The sequence below is a fragment of the Stegodyphus dumicola genome, chromosome 2 (assembly GCF_044657685.1).
Source record: "Stegodyphus dumicola isolate Sdum_Otavi_A_Nest chromosome 2, ASM4465768v1".
NCBI lineage: Eukaryota > Metazoa > Arthropoda > Arachnida > Araneae > Eresidae > Stegodyphus > Stegodyphus dumicola.
This window is the reverse complement of record NC_140769.1, coordinates 105,651,878-105,670,605: the sequence shown is the minus strand read 5'-3', so window position 1 is coordinate 105,670,605 and position 18,728 is coordinate 105,651,878. Positions and strand designations below refer to the sequence as shown.

The 18,728-nt window shown below is 35.3% G+C and overlaps 1 protein-coding gene across 2 annotated transcripts in view; it reads right to left on the bottom strand.

Moving 5' to 3' along the window:
* The window catches only part of LOC118195838 (betaine--homocysteine S-methyltransferase 1-like), a 145,966-nt gene that overhangs the window by 14,121 nt on the left and 113,117 nt on the right, over positions 1-18,728 (bottom strand). For both annotated transcript variants that reach the window (XM_085810984.1, XM_085810985.1), the window contains exon 6: positions 16,105-16,252. In XM_085810984.1, coding sequence (XP_085667110.1) covers positions 16,105-16,252 — 148 coding nt within the window. The remainder of the gene's footprint in view (positions 1-16,104; positions 16,253-18,728) is intronic.

Genomic DNA, 18,728 nt, shown 5'->3' with positions numbered 1-18,728 from the left:
GAGTTAAATACATTGTATTTATATTAATTGAAGTTTTACTAAAATATTTTCATGATTTTGTTACAGCAGGTTCCTTAACCCTTTAACTGTCAAGCTATTTTGATGATTTGGGTACACAAATTGTCAAATTTTTTTATTGCAAAAACCAAATGTTTAGTAAAAAATAAAATATACTTAAATAGTTAAAAATTGATATTTTGACGTACATGGGTAAAATTTTTAAAGTTTTGTAGCCACTGCATATTTTCTTTGAGGCAGCTGTCACTCAACAATGGCAGTTGCAAAGTTCGCTTCTAGTGGAGCATTATTTTCTAAAAATGAAAAAAATTAACTATTTTCTAAAACATAAATAAATATAAGTGAATACCTATTAGTAGTTCAGTAATTCAGTCTTATGTGGTACAACTGGAAAGACTTTTCCAAGCACAAACCAACTCCGCAATAACTACACCAGAATCGTGATTCCTTCCTTATCTTTTCCCCATTTTTATCCTTTTTCGAACAACACACTTTGCACTATCTTGTAGGCTCACGTTTCGCAGGAATAGGAGGAAAATGGGATATAAAATGTCGTTCAGTAAGACGGGCAGGGTTATCTATTGTAGGTGGTCTGCCAACATTCTTTTGTCCAGAAGCTGCATCATCATATTTATGTAAAAGCTCTTCTACAACTTGGATTCGAAATTCTAAAAATGTAATACGTTTCCCAACTACATTTTTATAGAGCAAATATGAGTTCCAGAGTACCTTGTCTAGTAAATGTAAAAGTATCTTTTTATAATATTTTATCTGACGTTTTCGAATTGTTGGATGAAAGGATATTTCCTGATCACAGCGATCTACACCACCCATAGTTAGACCGTAATTAGAAACAATCTTCGGCTTGAGTATATCTCCATTTTTTATTTTTGAGGCTGACCATGGAAGTATCACGAATACTGCTCATCAAACACACATCCTTCATCTTCGGTTGAAGAATCTAAATCATCTATATAACGTTTCAAAGAACTGGACGCTATTTTACAACAAAAAGATCCCATGCACCTTGAACCAAATAACCTCTAACCTTTGAAATCTTCAGTAGAGTGCTGTCATCTATTGAACTGAGCGCACATTAACTTTTCCCGAGATACAGTCGGGTTTGACAAAGAGATGAAGCCGAAATAAACGTCTCCCGATATATATTCGGGTATAACAATACGATGCACTCAAAAAAAAAATTACCCCGAGTAATACTCGGGCGTGACATTTTCGAACACTAGTGCTGTGCACGAGATTATCTCGGGCATGACAGTTAAAAGGTTAAATGATGAAATTCTATGCCTTATGCTAATTTCATTCCTTCCTGATGTCTTAGGGTTTTATTTTGAACATTTTGTTTTAAAAATACATAGAGCTTCATAAAGATGTAAAATTAATATAATTAACTAATATTAATTTTCAGGGTACTTGCGTATTAACGCAACCAGGCCAAAATTCACATAAATTGCGAAATTTGGCGACCCTACTTACGACAACCCTATGTGTTATACGTAGTTTTGTAAAAAGAGCATGTGGAGATTCACAAAATTTTCCTGTATTTTCGTGCAAATTTTTGTAATTTATGAGAAAATAGCAGTGTACATGGATAAAGTCAAGAGTGTGCGCAATGCCATTTTTGTGCAATTCTGGGATTTAAGTAAAAATAAGTCGACGTGTACATGGTTATGGCGAACACGGTTTTCAATCAGTGCTAAAAGCAATAGCCAAAAGATTTCCGCCGAAAAAATAATTCTGCAACTTATTCAAATTTGAAACCGGAAGGGTTTAATTGCAATTTTATATTTTAAAACAAAATCCCACCGTTCCAAAACCAACCATCAAAACTTTCCACCGTTCTATATGCTCATTGGATCTTCAAGCAACTTTTACCATCGGATGTGTAAGCTTTCCAGGAGCATTTTAAGACCAAGCTCAAGTCGTTCTATTAATTAGGGAATTTAATATTATTAAATTTGCGATTTTACACACGGTGTGGAATGCGATTGTGAACTCTGACCTTGAGCAAAAGGTCGTTGCACTAGTCTCCCCCTCCCCAACGGAATTCGCTAAGGAGTGACCGCAAAGAATGCTTCAAAAATAGAGAAGTGGGCGTTTTCATACACAGTGTTTATAGTAGAACTAATTAGTGTACCAAGAGAGGGCTAGCACTTTTTATCTCTGCTCATCGAGACGGATCCAAGTTTTTTTATCTGATGATATTCTGACTAGTGGTTCGCAAATTACGACTTTTTTTTTTTTTTTTTTAAAGCTTAATTATTCATCTTAGTGTGTTACATCAGTTCTCACAGCGTAGTGTGTATCATGGTGAGTGTGTTGACATCAGTTCTTACAGTGTAGTGCTCATTAGTGCGTTATAGTGATCTGTTCTAATTGTGTTGTGCCTTCGCTTTTGGATTACCTAATTCAACAGATGAAATACATAGAAGATAAACGACCAAGGATTTCCCAGCTGAAAAGAGCAATTCACATAGCAGTGTGACGTAGCAGTACGAATCAGAAACTTCGGTTTTCTCAGCTGAAACCAACAATTAACGTAGTAGTGTGAGCTAATTTGTGATACAATGATAGTATTGTGCGAATACAGTGTTCTACAGCGTGTGTGTGCAGTACTCAGCACTATTAGTGTTTAATAAATATTATTGTGTTTACTTCATAGAGAACAAAGGAAGCGCAGAAGAAGCCCTGCAATCAAGGTAGGATTGTTTTAATTATCCGGTAAACAAAATATCCGATAATCCTACGAGCAATAATTAAGATTGCATTACATTTACACAATAGCAGTCACCTAAATAGCATCAGGGTAATAATAGCTGTTTAAAACTTATGATTTTGTGCGTTCAATTAGGAGCTGGTAAATTAGCTGCGTATTCATTCCTTAATCCTGTATACCACCCTCCTAAATATTAGCAGTTTTGCAAGGATTCGTTTCAGTGATCGTATCTTGTATATTTTCAGGGCTAAAGAAAAAGAAGGGCTAGGTCATCCGTTTGAGGGGGAACGATGCCGACACGAACCCAGTTGGGAAGCAGTGTGACGTCACTGGGTTCGTCGCCTCGTCTACTGACCAGAGCTTCACAGTGCGAAAGCTTAAATCTTTACTTCTTATTTCTTTGAAAGAGGTTTCTTTGAACTGAAAATTATAGCTGAGGATATTTTTAAAATGAATTAGTGTTTGTAACGGGAAATTATTCAAAAAAATGGACCCCTGTGCCGTTGCTACCTGCAGTAATGCGTACCATAATACGAAAGAAACAAACGTGATATTTCAACAATTTCTGTACAGAAACCTTCAGTAGACGAAAGAATGGCAGCATAGCAAGCATACGTTTTTCTGTTTTTATTTTTTTTATTATTATTATTTTAAGCCCAAAGGGCTATTAATTTCGTTTTGGCATTCTGCGTTGAATCACTATAAACGTGGTACCACTTTTCAAATTATTGCCAGCAAATGTTAGAGCCCTGCATTATATTTAAAGAAATTAAATAATGAAGAATTTGCATAAATGTATGTATGTTTCTCACATTGTGATAAAATGACAGTACCTAGAGACATCACATTTTGAATAACGTAATCCTCCACCGAATATGGGCATCTGTAAGCCCTAATTTGGAATTTGTTTATTATCGATTTCATATTTTGTAACACTTTAATGAATTTTTGATTAACAAACTCAACGATTTCCATGCGAGCAGTGGCAACATTTCCACCTCCCCCAAAAAAAATTATCTCCAGCGCGCGAGAATCTGAATCGGAAATTCTAAAGAGATGCTCATTTTTAAAATTCTTTTGCGATATTTCTGTTGAATTGAATTTTATGGTTTAAGTGCAAAGGGGGGGTCCAGTATTTAATCAGTTCATCATATCAATATTCAGTTTTCTTACTGAGTTGGCTTTACAAATTTTTTTAGCCTTTTTATTATTAACGTTTTGATGTTTACTTTATTTATCAAACATCCCTTTCTTGGCGTCTCCTACACATAAAATTCGATTCAACATCAAAATCTCAAAATATTTAAAAACATTTTTCTTTAAAATTTCCGACAGACAGTCTCGCGCGCTGGAGATAAAAATGGTTTTTTCCGTACAGTGTTGCCACTGCTTGCTTTGTGATCGTTGAGCTTGTTATTTAAAAATTCATTAAACTTTTTACAAAATATGAAATAGATAATAAAACAAATACAATATTCAGAATTCGAGCTTCCAGGTGGCCATGTTCAAGTGGAGGATTATGTTATTGAAAATTTGGTGGCTCTATGTACAGTTGTTTTTTCACAGTTCGAGAAACATGTATACATTCATGCAGATATTAGTCTCGATAAGGCATATCAAAACTAATATCCCATTCGAGAATAACATCTCTTTCGGGCCTAAAAATTAATCGAGAAAATGGAAAATGAAAATTTATGTTTTAACCATATATACCGAAATACAAATAACTGCATTAGTGAAACAAAAGCGAATTAACTTGTTTCCAAATGGCACTTCAAAAAGCATTGTAATTAAATGATTATGCGTAAAATGATTGGTAGATATCAGCAATTTTCCTTGAGAAGCCTCCCCGAAGGTTGAAAAAAATTCTTCAAAATGTATGGGAGCAATTGAAAATCATATTTCTAAACTTAAAAAATGTCTTTCGTCCCTCAATAGGAACACGATTCGTTTATTTTGCTGATTATGAACAGTCATAAGAGTTTGACACTTAAATTGGAATGCATCCCTTGTGTAGGCAAGAAAAGTTAACCATAAAATAGGTAAATGGAAATAAATCATGTAAACTAATTCATTTTATTGTATTAAAAATAAGATTTTATTATTTGGTTTATTATTCATAATGTGTTATGTGATTTATTTTATACGTTTTTGGTTATTTATGAAACTATACAAAACAAAACATGAAATTCTGCATAGAGATAAATTAGCATTAGAATACATGCTTTTAAAATATAAGACTACACTATTCATAAGAAAGTATATAAATGTCAATTTAAAATATTTTTATTAATTTATGAGTAATGGACACTGCATAGTAATCCTTATGATCAATAATAATGCTTTCATAATAGTCATTGTCAAGACTTACAAAAACCTAATTATCTCATTTCCAGTGCTAGTTGAAAGACAAAATTAAATGAAGTGAAATTTGTTTGGATTTAATATATTATGAAATATGTTGTTAGCATTCATTAGCTTTTAATCAGATGAGTTTGTAAGGACGTATTCTGAATATACGTTTGCATAATTTTATTTGATATTTCTATAACCCAACTTGTGATATTTTAAGAATTATTCGTAAATATAGAAAGAATTATTCGTAAATATAGAAATTTGTCAATGTTTTTTATCGATAAGTTACTATTTACATACATTTCAAAAAATATCGTAAAAAAAAATTAACCATATTTAATGTATATTCGACTTTAAATATTAGTTTAAGGCTTATATTTTACACGTACTATAGTTTAATTAAATCGACCATAGCTACATTACTAGGTCAGCTATATATCCATACACATTGTAATTTCATTAGATAAAATCTCTTCCTCATATTATTTACCGAACAGTTTTTCAAAAACTTTTGATTTTCAAGCAAATACTCATGAAACCGAAGGTGGTATAAGGCACTCTTTCAAAGCAGCAAGCGAACCCATCTATGTCATCACTCTCTTCTTCCGGTTTCAGCGGCGAGGAGCTGATGAGCCAGCCCTTTAGCCCTGGTATATTTTTCTGTTTTATAAATTTAACTATACTTATATTTGTGAGTGTTTATATATCAGTAAGTGCTAGTATGTGGTGTATTATATTTCTAGCTGTGCGTTATATAACTATGGCTTACAATAATTTAACTAATTAAGTATTTATGCTGATATTTTGTGTTATATACTTCTAGCTAATAATAATAATTTAATTGATTTAGTTTTTATACAGAGAATAGTTTCAGCGCTTATATTCTGTGTGATATCATGTTCTATACCTTTATTATGCGGCCCACAGACTTTTTCATTGATCTCTACTAATTAAGCAGTGTACAGCGCTACTGCTACTTTATTAATTGAGCAGTGTGTTACCTGTCATATTTGATTGAGCAGAGTATTTGTCATATTTAATTCAGTCATATTTGATTCAGTGATCGTATCTTGTATATTTTCCTGTTTTATACATTTTACCATACTTAGATCTGTGAGTGTTTATATATCAGTAAGGGCTAGTATCTTGTGTAATGTATTTCTAGCTTACAAAAATTTAATTAATCAAGTTTTCCCCCTAATGTGTTGTATAATTATATAATTCTGGCTTACAATATTTTAGCTAATTAAGTATTTATGCTGATATTTTGTGTTATATACTTCTAGCTAATAATAATAATTTGATTGAATTAATTTTTATACAGAGAATAGTTTCAGTGCTTGTATTCTGTGTGATATCATGTTCTATACCTTTATTATACGGCCCATAGACTTTTAATTGATCTTTACTAATTAAGAAGTGTACAGCTCTACTGCTACTGTTTTAATTGATCAGTGTGTTACCTGTCATATTTGATTGAGCAGAGTATTACTTGCATTACTTGTCACTTTCCCAGATTGAGCAGAGTATTCCCACTTTCCTGATCGAGCACTGTATGACCAGTGCTTATGTATACTTATACAACTTATCTAGCGGCATTTCTACACTGGTAAATACACCAAAATACCCCTTGATTGCTATACTCAACTTCCTCATCACCCATATTCCTTCCAGCACAAACCAGCACTATGCCTGATGCAGAAGCGTCAGTACGCCTTTGCAAATTCGACGCAGCAACAATCGTATTAACTGAAAGTCTTAATTACGAACAAAAGATTAATACACTCTACGAGAAAGCCAAAGACATTGGCACCAGTACAAAAAATAACAAGTACCTGTTACCGACAGAGCAAAGAAAGAAACTATTGGCCATTTTAGAGGCCTTCCGGACTCTAGCCACCAGAGGACCTGCTGCCACTCCACCTCCAGCTAAAACCAACACAGGTGTTAATACTGATTCAGGACTCTCCTACTCTCCACCTCAACCAACAATACACCCAGCAGCAGCTCCGGTTATCGAGCGTTCCTACGCGCAAGTGGCATCACATTCTACGAAACACACACTTCTTATTTACCCAAAAGAAGACTCGAACGCCACAAGGAAAGTACTAAAGGAACACCTGAATGCCAAATTCCCTCTCCCATCACTAGGTGTAAAAATACACTCAGTTAGAAATATCCAGAAGGAGGGGATTGCTGTTGACTGCGCCACCAAAGAGGATCTCACCCACCTCACAAAGACACTAGAAAGCACGCAAGGCAAACAATTTGCCAAAACAAAACTGCCAGCAGTCAGACTACCTAGAGTCGCAATCCACGACGTAAAACTAGACGTCACCAAGGAGGACATTGAACGGGCACTAGGCTCTGAACACAATCTTACCAGCAGCACTACAAAAGTCTTATACCGGCTAAAAGATAAAGCAAATGGCGTCAAATGGGTGCTGGAATGTCAGCCATCAGCCTTCCACCGCATCATGCAATACCCCAGATTGTATCTTGGCTGGAGAGTGCACCGAATTGCTGAATTCTTCAACACCAGACGACGCTTCCAGTGCCAGGAATTCGGGCACACGCAGCAAGACTGCAAGAACAAAGTCTACTGTGAGTACTGCTCCGGAAGCCACAACGTCAAGAACTGCAAATCCGGGACGGCCACCTGCATCAACTGTGCAGACTATAACTACAGAAGTAATAACAAAATATCCTGCGCCCACCCCGCCTATGACATCTCCTGTCCCACCTACAGCAGGTACGTTGAAAGAATCAAACGCAGCACAACCTATGAGTAATAGCACTGCAGACATCCATCAATCTATGCCTACAGACCACAACAACCAAGTAACATTTAGCCCCATAAAATGCGTCCAGATTAATCTACAAAGAGCGCAGGCAGCGACATCTCAAGCAGTCACTCATGCAACATCCTACGATGCAGATCTACTCCTGATACAGGAACCTTATTGTAGAGAGGGTCAAGTAGCAAGCCTTCCCATATCGTGGAAAGTTTATCAGCGTAAAGCAGAAACTAACGAAAAATCCCCCAGAGCCGCAATAGCATGCACCAACCCATCCTGGTCTCCAATAGTCATCAAGCAAGAACGAGACTTCGTTGCCATCTTACTAGCATTCAATAATGCACAGTACATAATAGCTTCAATTTACTCTTCCCCAACGGACAATATCACTGGCACCACCTCATACATTCTTGACACCATACAACGATGCCCTTCAACCCCTCTGCTTCTTAGTGGTGATTTTAATGCGCATAACACCATATGGGGATATGCAGATACTACGACGAAGGGACAGGAGCTTGAGGACTTTCTGGCAGCCAATAACATTCATCTATTAAATACATCCGATTCCCCACCTACATTTGATAATACCTATCATGTGGGCTGGCCAGATCTCACCCTCTGTTCAAGCAGCATCGCAAACCTAGTGCAAGACTGGACTGTGGTCGATGATGAGAGCTGCTCCGATCACAAATACCTTCACTTTCTCATAAACTGTGACACGAAATTCACAGTCCTACGTAGGTACAGGCTTCCAGGCAGCAAGATCCGCCCCCTCAGTCGCTCCTTCACACGCATCTTAAGTAATGAGGAAAACAACCTTGCGCTTCACAACAGCCCAGAAGGCATGGAGATTTTCACAGACCGACTACTTGAAAACCTTAAAGCAGCCTGTAGTGAACTACTCCCCACATGCGCAGCGAAGAAAATACAAGGAGTTAAGTGGTGGACGAAAGAGCTCAGACAACAACGGCAAAAATGCAGAGCTATCAGACGCCGCATATGTTCCACCACCAATGAAGACAGAAAAATCCAACTATTGGCGACATTCCGCAAGGAGCGAGCTCTTTACAAAAACAACATACTAGCAGCCAAAATTACCAGTTGGAGGAAATTTTGCACCGAAAACAGCAATCCGTATGGAATCCTCCACAAGCTAGCCTCAAGTAAAATATATCAGCCAGCTCAAATCTTCATGCAGCCACCAAATACAAGCAACGACAATCCAGTGCAAAATACAGCCACCACAATCCTTAACGAAGTCTTCCCCACAGACAACGCGGAGGAAGATACGCCAGCACAGAAAATTGTTCGCATGAATACCACCATCCCACCGACTCCACATGATATACCATTTAGTGACAAGGAAGTCAAGCAAATTTTCCAACACCTACCCCTGAAAAAGGCCCCGGGTCCAGACGGCTTGGACTATAGCATCATCAAAGTTGCCTACAAAGCACGTCCCTCCTTCTTCTACAAATTCTTTAACCAACTGTTTGACAACCAAATATTCCCGCAGGCATTCAAGAAAGGACAAGTTGTCCTATTCCTGAAAAAGAATAAAAGCCCGCAAGACCCGCGCTCCTTTCGCCCGATATGCCTTTTGCCAACCCTGGGCAAAATTTACGAGAAATTAATTGTTAACAGACTAAAATATCATCTCCATAGCAACAATCATCTCAGCCCCAGGCAGTATGGCTTTCGCACTGGTCTGTCCACTACGCATGCCCTCTGCAAAATTCGTGAAACAATTCAACGCAATAGCACCACAGGTTTCCATACAGCTTTCATATCCATTGACCTCCAGAGTGCATTTGACACACTCTGGTGGCCAGCGATAAGACAGGCCCTCCGAGACGCACAGTGTCCATCCAACCTCTTCAGCATTTTTAGTAGTTATCTAGAGAATCGTAGTCTTCTCATAGTCATCAACAATGACACTACCTTCAAAGTGCAAGAAAGAGGATGTCCCCAAGGCTCTTGTGCTGGACCGATTCTCTGGAATTTAACATTCAACTCTGTACTGGATGCAAACTGGCCACGACATACAAGTGTCATCACCTACGCAGACGACGCAGCTCTTCTTGTCAAAGGTCGCACTCGTGCGGAGCTCGAGAAAAACGGCACCGAAGTCTGCTCCCTCCTCGCCAATATCTGCAGCAACTTAAAGCTTACAATCTCTACCGCAAAGTCATCAGCAATAATAATACCCAAAGCAGGCACGAACCCAACGCGCCGCCCCTGCATCAAACTACAAGGAGCCAACATAAAGATTGTCCAAACGCTAAAATACCTAGGTGTAATCTGGGATAAAAAACTAACCTGGATCCCTCACATCTAAGAACTAAAAAACAAAACATCAGCTATAGCCAGAAAGGCCCGCGCCTTCCAAGGTAAAAACTGGGGTCAGAATCATCATATTCAGAAGATCCTCTACCATGTGGTAGCTGAAAAAATAGTCTTGTATGCTGCTGCCGTATGGGCCCAACCGATGGGAGGACGAAAGATCAAACATCTTACATCTCTTCAACGACCATTCGCCCTGAATCTCTGTAAAGCGTACCGCACCACAGCCACCAGCTCAGCGACAGTCCTTGCAGGGCTCATTCCACTCCACATACGGGCAGAACAAGAGGCAGTGTACACCACCCTCATATACCTCCGCAAAGATGCAACATTTGGCAACATAACATACAGCTCTCTGCAATTTCAAAGCCCAGGTAACACTCTTCACACTCATCCTGCACGTAAAGGCACAGGAATAAGAATTAATATCTCACGGATACAGCCACTGTCAATGACGCGAGTTTCAAGGGATACGCAAATATACACCGATGGCTCTAAGCAGGAAGATGGAATAGGCAGCGCCTTTGCACACTATGACAAAGGAAGAATCATCCATGTATGGAAAGGACGCCTTGACTTAAACAACAGTGTGTTCCAGGCGGAGGTGCAAGCAATTATAACCGCGGTAGATTACATTTTCAATAATAATATAGAACGGGCAAAAATTTTCACTGACAGTATGTCAACGCTTCTAGCACTAGATAATCACAACCACACCTCGCCCTTGATCATCAAATTACAACAACTTTTACAGCGCAACCCACAGAAACATCTCTCCTTAACATGGATCAAGGCACATGCAGAAAATGAGGGGAATGAAGCAGCTGATAGCCTGGCCAAGCAAGCAGCCACTGATCCAGAAGCTGAAAAAATCACAATCCCAGCCCCTCCTTCCTACCTCAAAGGGCTATTACGGGGTCAAGGCCTAAATCTTTGGCAGGAAGACTGGATGCACTGCACAACTGGAAGACGTACATACAGCTACCTCCCGAAAGTCAGCACTGAACGCAACATTGCAATAGCTCCTCTTACGGCTTATATTACGGGACACGGCCCATTCCCGACCTACTTCAATAGACATGGCATAACAACCACGGACATATGCACCTGCGGAGCAGAAGGCTCCCCAGACCACTATGTTTTTGAATGCCATCTGACAGCAGGAAATCACCTCCCTCTTCCTATCAACAATAGTGAAGCTTATCACCGCTTCCTTATAAAGCACAAACCGGCAGTAAATACAATTTGCAAAGTTGTTAACAAGCTCAAGAGAATGGGCCAAGATTTGTGCTCTCCTCATTAACCAAAACTCTCAAGACATGATACACTAACTAAGTCAGCATGCAGTTCCACATTCTCAGACACATAAGTCTACTCCTAAAATTTACATAAGTCCCTATTACAGACACCTTTCAAATAATGTACAATCAAATGTATTTAACATTTCCTTTTCTGTATATGCATAATACTTAATTTTTTTTATTTTTATTTATTTTATTTTATTTTATTTTATTTATTTATTTTTATTTTTTACTTTTTATTTATTTATTTTTTTTTATTTTTTTCCCCCTATGAGCCTGTAATTCGATCCTATTATTTTGTAACTGTATTTTTGTATCTGTATATTTAATTTGTATTTTTATTAGAATTTTATTGTGAATGTGCAAAATTACCATAGCAAATTGCAACAACAAATGTCAAAACGGTATAACGAATGCAATCTGCCCTTGTATGGCCATGTAAATGATCTTGTTAACATCCTAAAAAGCTCCCGAGGCGGCCTCTTGAGGCCCCAGGGAGTTGTTCCTGGTTAGTGGAGGGCACGGGACACATGCCTGTTTACCTCTGTTAGACATCAGGCGTCCCCGTCCTCCGTTACCAACCAACCAACCAACCAACTTATACACATATAAATCCATATATAACTATCCCTCTGTTTCAAAATGTTTGCAAAAATGTTATGTTGTATGCATTAAACTTGCAATATATGAATTTAGGTGCTGAATTCCATTAGTATACTTTTCACAAAAGAAACATTAAATTATGGCCTAGTTGGTATTGTACTGCAAATGGAGTTAAAAAATCTTCTGAGCATAATATATAACATCATATTTTGAGCAAAAAAGCTTGGATTTTGTTTATCAGAAATAGATTACATCATATCACATTATGCCAGATTTCCCAAACTTATCAAACTTCCCGACCCTGCTATTTATTCTTTTCTATCAAGATGTTCTGTGTGTGTGTGTGTGGGGGGGGTAATGTTTATCTAAAACGACATGACAGTCTATAACAAACACTAGAAAAGGCACTCTCTCAGTGCTTCCAAGTATGTCAGGACTAAAGCAAGTGTACCTTCTTCTGGTATATGCTGCATACCTACAGGCATTTTCCCCGAATTTTTTTAGCATAGGAGTATATAAATACATATATAAAGTTTAGAAATTATTAAAGTTGTGCAGTAAGCTGCAAAATTAAATAAAAAATTAAATCAAGTAAGGAGTTAACATTGTAACAAGAAGTATACATGTCAGAACTGAAACAAAAAACAATTCAATGAAATTAATAAAAACTAATTTAAAAAAAAAAAAAAAGAAAGAAGAGAAACCCACATGAATAACCACATTTGGTTGAATTCATTCAGGTTTTATTTTCTTTTTCATATTCCATTCAGATTAATTGAATTAATTGCTTCAGTTTCATTTCAATTTTTTCTAATTTTAGGCTTATTGCCTTTTTTAAATTTTTATTTTAATTATTATTTCTTTTTTTTCCCCATTTTAGGTTATAAGCCTTCAAATTTTTATATTTTTTTACATACAATTTAGAAATTTTTCTGCATTAATTATTATTAAAAATTCTTATTTATTTATTTTACTTTTAGTAGATTTCCTCTAAATAAATTCATTTCCTCAACATATTTTGACTTGAAACATATTTACTTTTGATTTTTAGTATAATTATGTTAAGCTTTTTAGTATAATTATGTTTTTTCTTGGTTCAAAATTTATTTCATATTTTAGCACACTGCTTTCAATTTCTTCAGTGGTTCTTACTTTGGTTCTTCTGGTTTCTTACTTTGAAAATTCTTAATATTCAGTTTATTTTTGTAGTAATTTTTATAGTATTTGTGGTAAATTATGTCTTAATGATTAATTCAAATTTTTAAATGTTTTAAAATTTTTTACTTTATTGCCCTTTTAAAAGACTTAAAATGCTTTCTTAATTTAATTTTTGATTTACAATAATAGCTCGGGAAACACTAAATTCCGGATCTGCAAAAATTCTGGATAACTGAGTGTATAAAAAGTGCAAAGCAAAAAAGACGAATGAAAGAAAACATTTCCAGCCTAAAATTATGAAAAGAATCATTTTATTTGCTGTCAACTAAAATATTAAACATCTACATTTAAATTATGTGAGACTGTCGAAAGAAAAAATGGCATTCTAGACATAAATAGCAAAGTAAAACATCATATTTGATTGTGAAATTTTATTGTTCATGAAAACTGGCAATGATGTCACCAAACTTGTGCAAGTAGTTCGGACAGAAGTTTGAAGGAAAAGATTTCTCTTTCTTTAGTTTATCAACAAGTTACGGGCATTCACTTGTCATAATTTTTTATATTGCATAGTAAGTGTTTATCTATTTTCACTTTAAGTTATACTTTTCTTGAAGTCCGAATCCCATAAATTTGAAAGTACTCTACTGCATGATGTTCCATTGAAGACAAGCCCAAAATTTTAATCATTTTTCCAAAATGCGATCAAAAAATAGATAAAGAGCAGTTAACTTACTTAATTTTTCACAAAAATCAACTTATTGAGAAATAATCAGTTTAAAAAAGCCAAAGCCTTATATCATGCTTATCCATTGTTGGTATTAAATCACACTGTCATCCTCCTTATTTATCATCATGATGGTATATTTTTAATATATGTAATAAGAGACTGGATGTTAATTCTGGTAAAAATCGGTTATTTAAGGCCTTTATAATATTTAAAACAATGTCGTGGTTATTCGCTTAACCCAATATGACTCCTTCAAATTGCACATGTCATGTACAGTTATAAGATTTATGTGTATTCAAAATTCTGATATAATATGGGTATTCTGTGGTTTCTAAAAGTTTGAAGAAATTATTTTGGATATTCTTTATTGGTATTAAGATTTTCAAATAATGTATTTATTATTAAAAAATGAATTTATGTGAATCTACTCAAGCATGTTGTTTCTGAAAATGACGTCAGAAAATACCAACTTATTTATCTTCATAAAGGTATTTTTCTAACCTAAGTAATTACATGTTGTGAATATATATAGAGCTAATATAAAAAGTGTTTTGCATTTGTAGTAAAATTTTGATGTTCGAAGCTTTTGCTTTTTTAAAACATTTTAAAACCTTAAAAATAATGTTCGGGTTACTCATTTAAATTATAAGAACACTATAAAACTATGTGTTTATAATGTTGTAAACTATGTGTTATTAAAATATTTGGTTTATATGAGTGCAATCATATAACTAGTTATGATATACAATTCTGACATTTTATGCTGTAGGCAGCACTAAAAATATAGTTACATGTCAAATGCCTGAGAATCTTTTCAAAGTACGTGTCTAACATTCAGATATTTGGTTTTTCAGTCAGTTTATTAAAAAATGAAACAAGAATATTGGTTGCTCGCTTATTTGACATCATGAAGATAGCTTACTAATACAATAAAACACATTTTATGATAAAATTTAGGCATCTGAAATTGCAAGATAATTTTTTCCATTTTGTAATTTCTTACACTTTTCTGTATACCATTCAGTTAAAACCTGTTTCTCATTTCTTATATTTCTTTATTTTTTAATAATATTTAAATACATGAAACTTTCCTCCAAGATAATTAATTGATTTTTTGGTGAAAATAAAAATTTTGATTGTGTTTTGTTAATTTGCATTTTTTTTACTTTACAAAAGGAATATATATTTCTGTACCTGTTTTGCAAAACTAATTAAAGAACATCTTATGACAAATAATTTTTAAATATTTAATGCTTCAAAAATATTACTTTATAAGTGATGAAAGAATAAATGATGGAATGCATGATACCTGATTAATCACACTATATAAGAGAAACATTTACAAATGCCAATAAACATGCATTGATACTATTTTACCAATTTTTTTTCAATTTAAATTGGCATTTTAAAAAGTTTCCAAAATGAGGCATAAATAATATGATCACAGAAACAAAATGAATGCATATTAGGTATATATAAAGCTGTTAAAATCTGATGTAAGAAAGCATTCTATTATGTTATGCAATGATGAAGTTTAATCATTCGAATGGAAGGGTCGAGTTCAGAAAGAAGTTGTGACATCACGACAGAAATTCCATGGTCATTTCTACTGTTGGCCATGATCGAATCCACCGAGGCAGAATATCAGATGAAATCACAGCAAGACAAAGTAGCAGTTCATTTTGGAATCAAGTACAAAAGGTACAGGCATAAGTAGGCACCACTCCAGAATTTCGCCATAGGTTGTACAGTTATAGTCCCACAGTACTAACTGTGCAACTTCACCCCAATTTTGACGAAGAACACTCTGGAAGCAGTCTGAGGCCTCCCACTGCTCTTTCCCTACTATATACGAAAAGGCAGGTTTATTTTGAAATTGTTAGTACAAAGAAGTACAAGAAAAGTTCTTTTCAAGGTTTTGGAAAACTCTACAGCTTGGGGCCAAACACTCAGCCAAATGAAGTGTTAATTGTTTATAATCAGTAATATGGATCAATAAAAACCTCCAATATTTAATACATGAAGATAAAAATAAAAACAACATATATACTATTGACTTACCAGCTATTGCCATTCGCACTGCACATTCTCCAACAGATTTATTATGTAGATCACCCTCAGTACCAATGCACATTGTTGCTGCAACTGGTAAATCAGTCTCTTTACATACTTCAACAGCCCATTCCATTTCTTCGATATGCTCAAAATACTATGTAAAATAAAATTTAATAACTTGTTAAAAAACTGATATAAATAAAAATCTGAATTATAAAAGGAAAGATAATACACATATGTATGTATGTGTGCACATGTTTGTAATTTTGATAATATGTGAATAATTACTCAGAAAAGATTCTAAAAAAATATAACTCCTGCAAAGTTCTCACAATTTAACAAGTGTTTTGAATGGCCTATATAAATACACTACTTCAGCTACTATTTCAAAGGTACTTGAGTATTTTGCCCCTGACCATTTTCAAAAGGTCACCAAACAACACAATTTATTGCTAAGAATGGTTAAGCAAGACATCACTATACACTCAAAAGAATTTCGCTCTGGTTTTAGGTAATACTGATTTTCAGTAAGCCACATAAGGTTTTGTAAAGATATTATAATATAACTGCTATTTCTCTATTTTTTCCCTATATTTTACAAATAGGGTTAAAATTTGGGACCTGCCTTCAACAGAAAAGTAAGAAGTGGAGAATTATCAAAGTTGTGGGACTTGTTATATCGATGAGGATACTCTAAACAAGAAAAGGCTGTAGAGTTCATCAAAATAGCATGCTAAAGCACATTGTGGAACAACATGATGCCCCTCGGATTTGCATTGAGTTTTAATGAAAGTTTCCTATGACAGAAAATATCATCTGTGCAAACAGTTCGCATTGCCATTTTTAATCATATTTTGTCAAATGATTATTAGCATTTTAATTGAAGAGACTTGCTTTAAAACACAGTGTTGTGAAATTTGTATAAAAATATCATTAAGCACAATGTGTCTGAAATGAAACTACACTAAATCATGTATACAGCTTTCGATACTAATGTTGTATCATATGACACTGAAAGGTTTGGTACTGATAGTTCAAAAACAAAGACTGTGACATTCAAGTAAAGTGCTGTGGCTGGCCTACTGATGTTGATGAGGCCCGCCTGCTAGAACTTGTGAAAGAAAATAAGTATGCAGCCATTCCAGAGCTTCCTAAGGAGTTAGACATTAGTACCATGTCCATAAGTCGCACTATGCATCCCATAAACTTGATGTACAAGTTCAATCGCTGGGTGCACATGAGCTGATTCAAGTAGATAAGGACAGATGTGTTCAGGCTTGCATTAATCTGCTCTATCAATGCAAGGACAAAATTCTGGATTGAATCGTCACTTGTGATGAAAAGTGGATTTACTTCAACAACACAGGCCAAAAAGGTTGTTGGCCTGCACCCGGTGAGCCAGTCGGCAGTGTCACAAACTGCAATTTGACTAACAAAAAGATCATGTTTTATATTTGGTGGGATTGCCGTGGTATTATGCAACAAAGAATATTTGCGAAAAGGCGAAACCCTTGACAGTAAGTTGTACAATGGGACGCTGATATCAAGTAAAAATGTCCAAGTGAGTTTTGGTGCAAAAAAAAGTAATGTTCCATCAAGCTAATGCAAGACCACATGTGTCTGCATTCACCGATTGTAAGGACTCGAAAGGGATCTTCTGCCACACCCTCCATATTGCCCCGACATCGCTCCTTCGGACTTCTACCTTTTTTCATACCTGCAGTTGCATCTTGCTGGTGCCATCTTCCATTTGGCACAGGAAGAACAAAATGAGGTTCATCTGTTTTTGGACTCGCAGCCACAAAGTTTCTGGGTCGAAGACTTTGGAAAACTACCAAAACGTTAGCAGAAAATCATAGATTTGGTGGATTATTACCTGCACTAAGCTGCTTTTATGCGTTTTTCCCCTAACTTTATTAAGAACTTTTTTTGGCAGAAAACTTTTGTTACAAGTAAATATTTAAGCGAATTTATGTGGTATCAGTTACCTAAAGAAGGTAACAGTTTTGTTGTTATGTTATACTTACTCCATTAGGGATTTTTGACTGCCAAAAATTCCGGATCTAGTTTTTAATGAATTTCTTTGTCAGATAACCACAAAGCTTCAACTCATAGGTATTAAGTTTTATCTATTGCTTCAAACTTTCCACTGAAATTGTTGCTGCAGTTTTGGCAAAACCTCCATCAAAATTCACGATTGATGGAAAAATATGCAATGCCATTTTACTTTATCATTTTAATATATATATTAAAATGATAATCTTATATATATATATATATATATATATATATATAAGATTATCGCCATAGTTATTATATTAAAATGATAAACTATATATGTATATATACACAGTTATATTAAAATGATAAACTATATATATACAAGAGTTGGAAATTAAATAGTGGCAACTTAACCTTGAAACTCACAGAAGGGCGGGCATGCGCAAATAGGATATGGGAGTAGTAAGGTGGCGCTGTTATCGATATGTAGAGTGCAAAAAACAGTAAATCTGCTTAGAAGGGTAGTTGTTGTGTGGCGTTAAAGTGAGGAGTTTTGTTTCCATCGCTCTAAAGCATGTTTTCAAAATGTGATCAGTGGTCGTGGCTTAAAATCTTAGGTTGCCCATGGC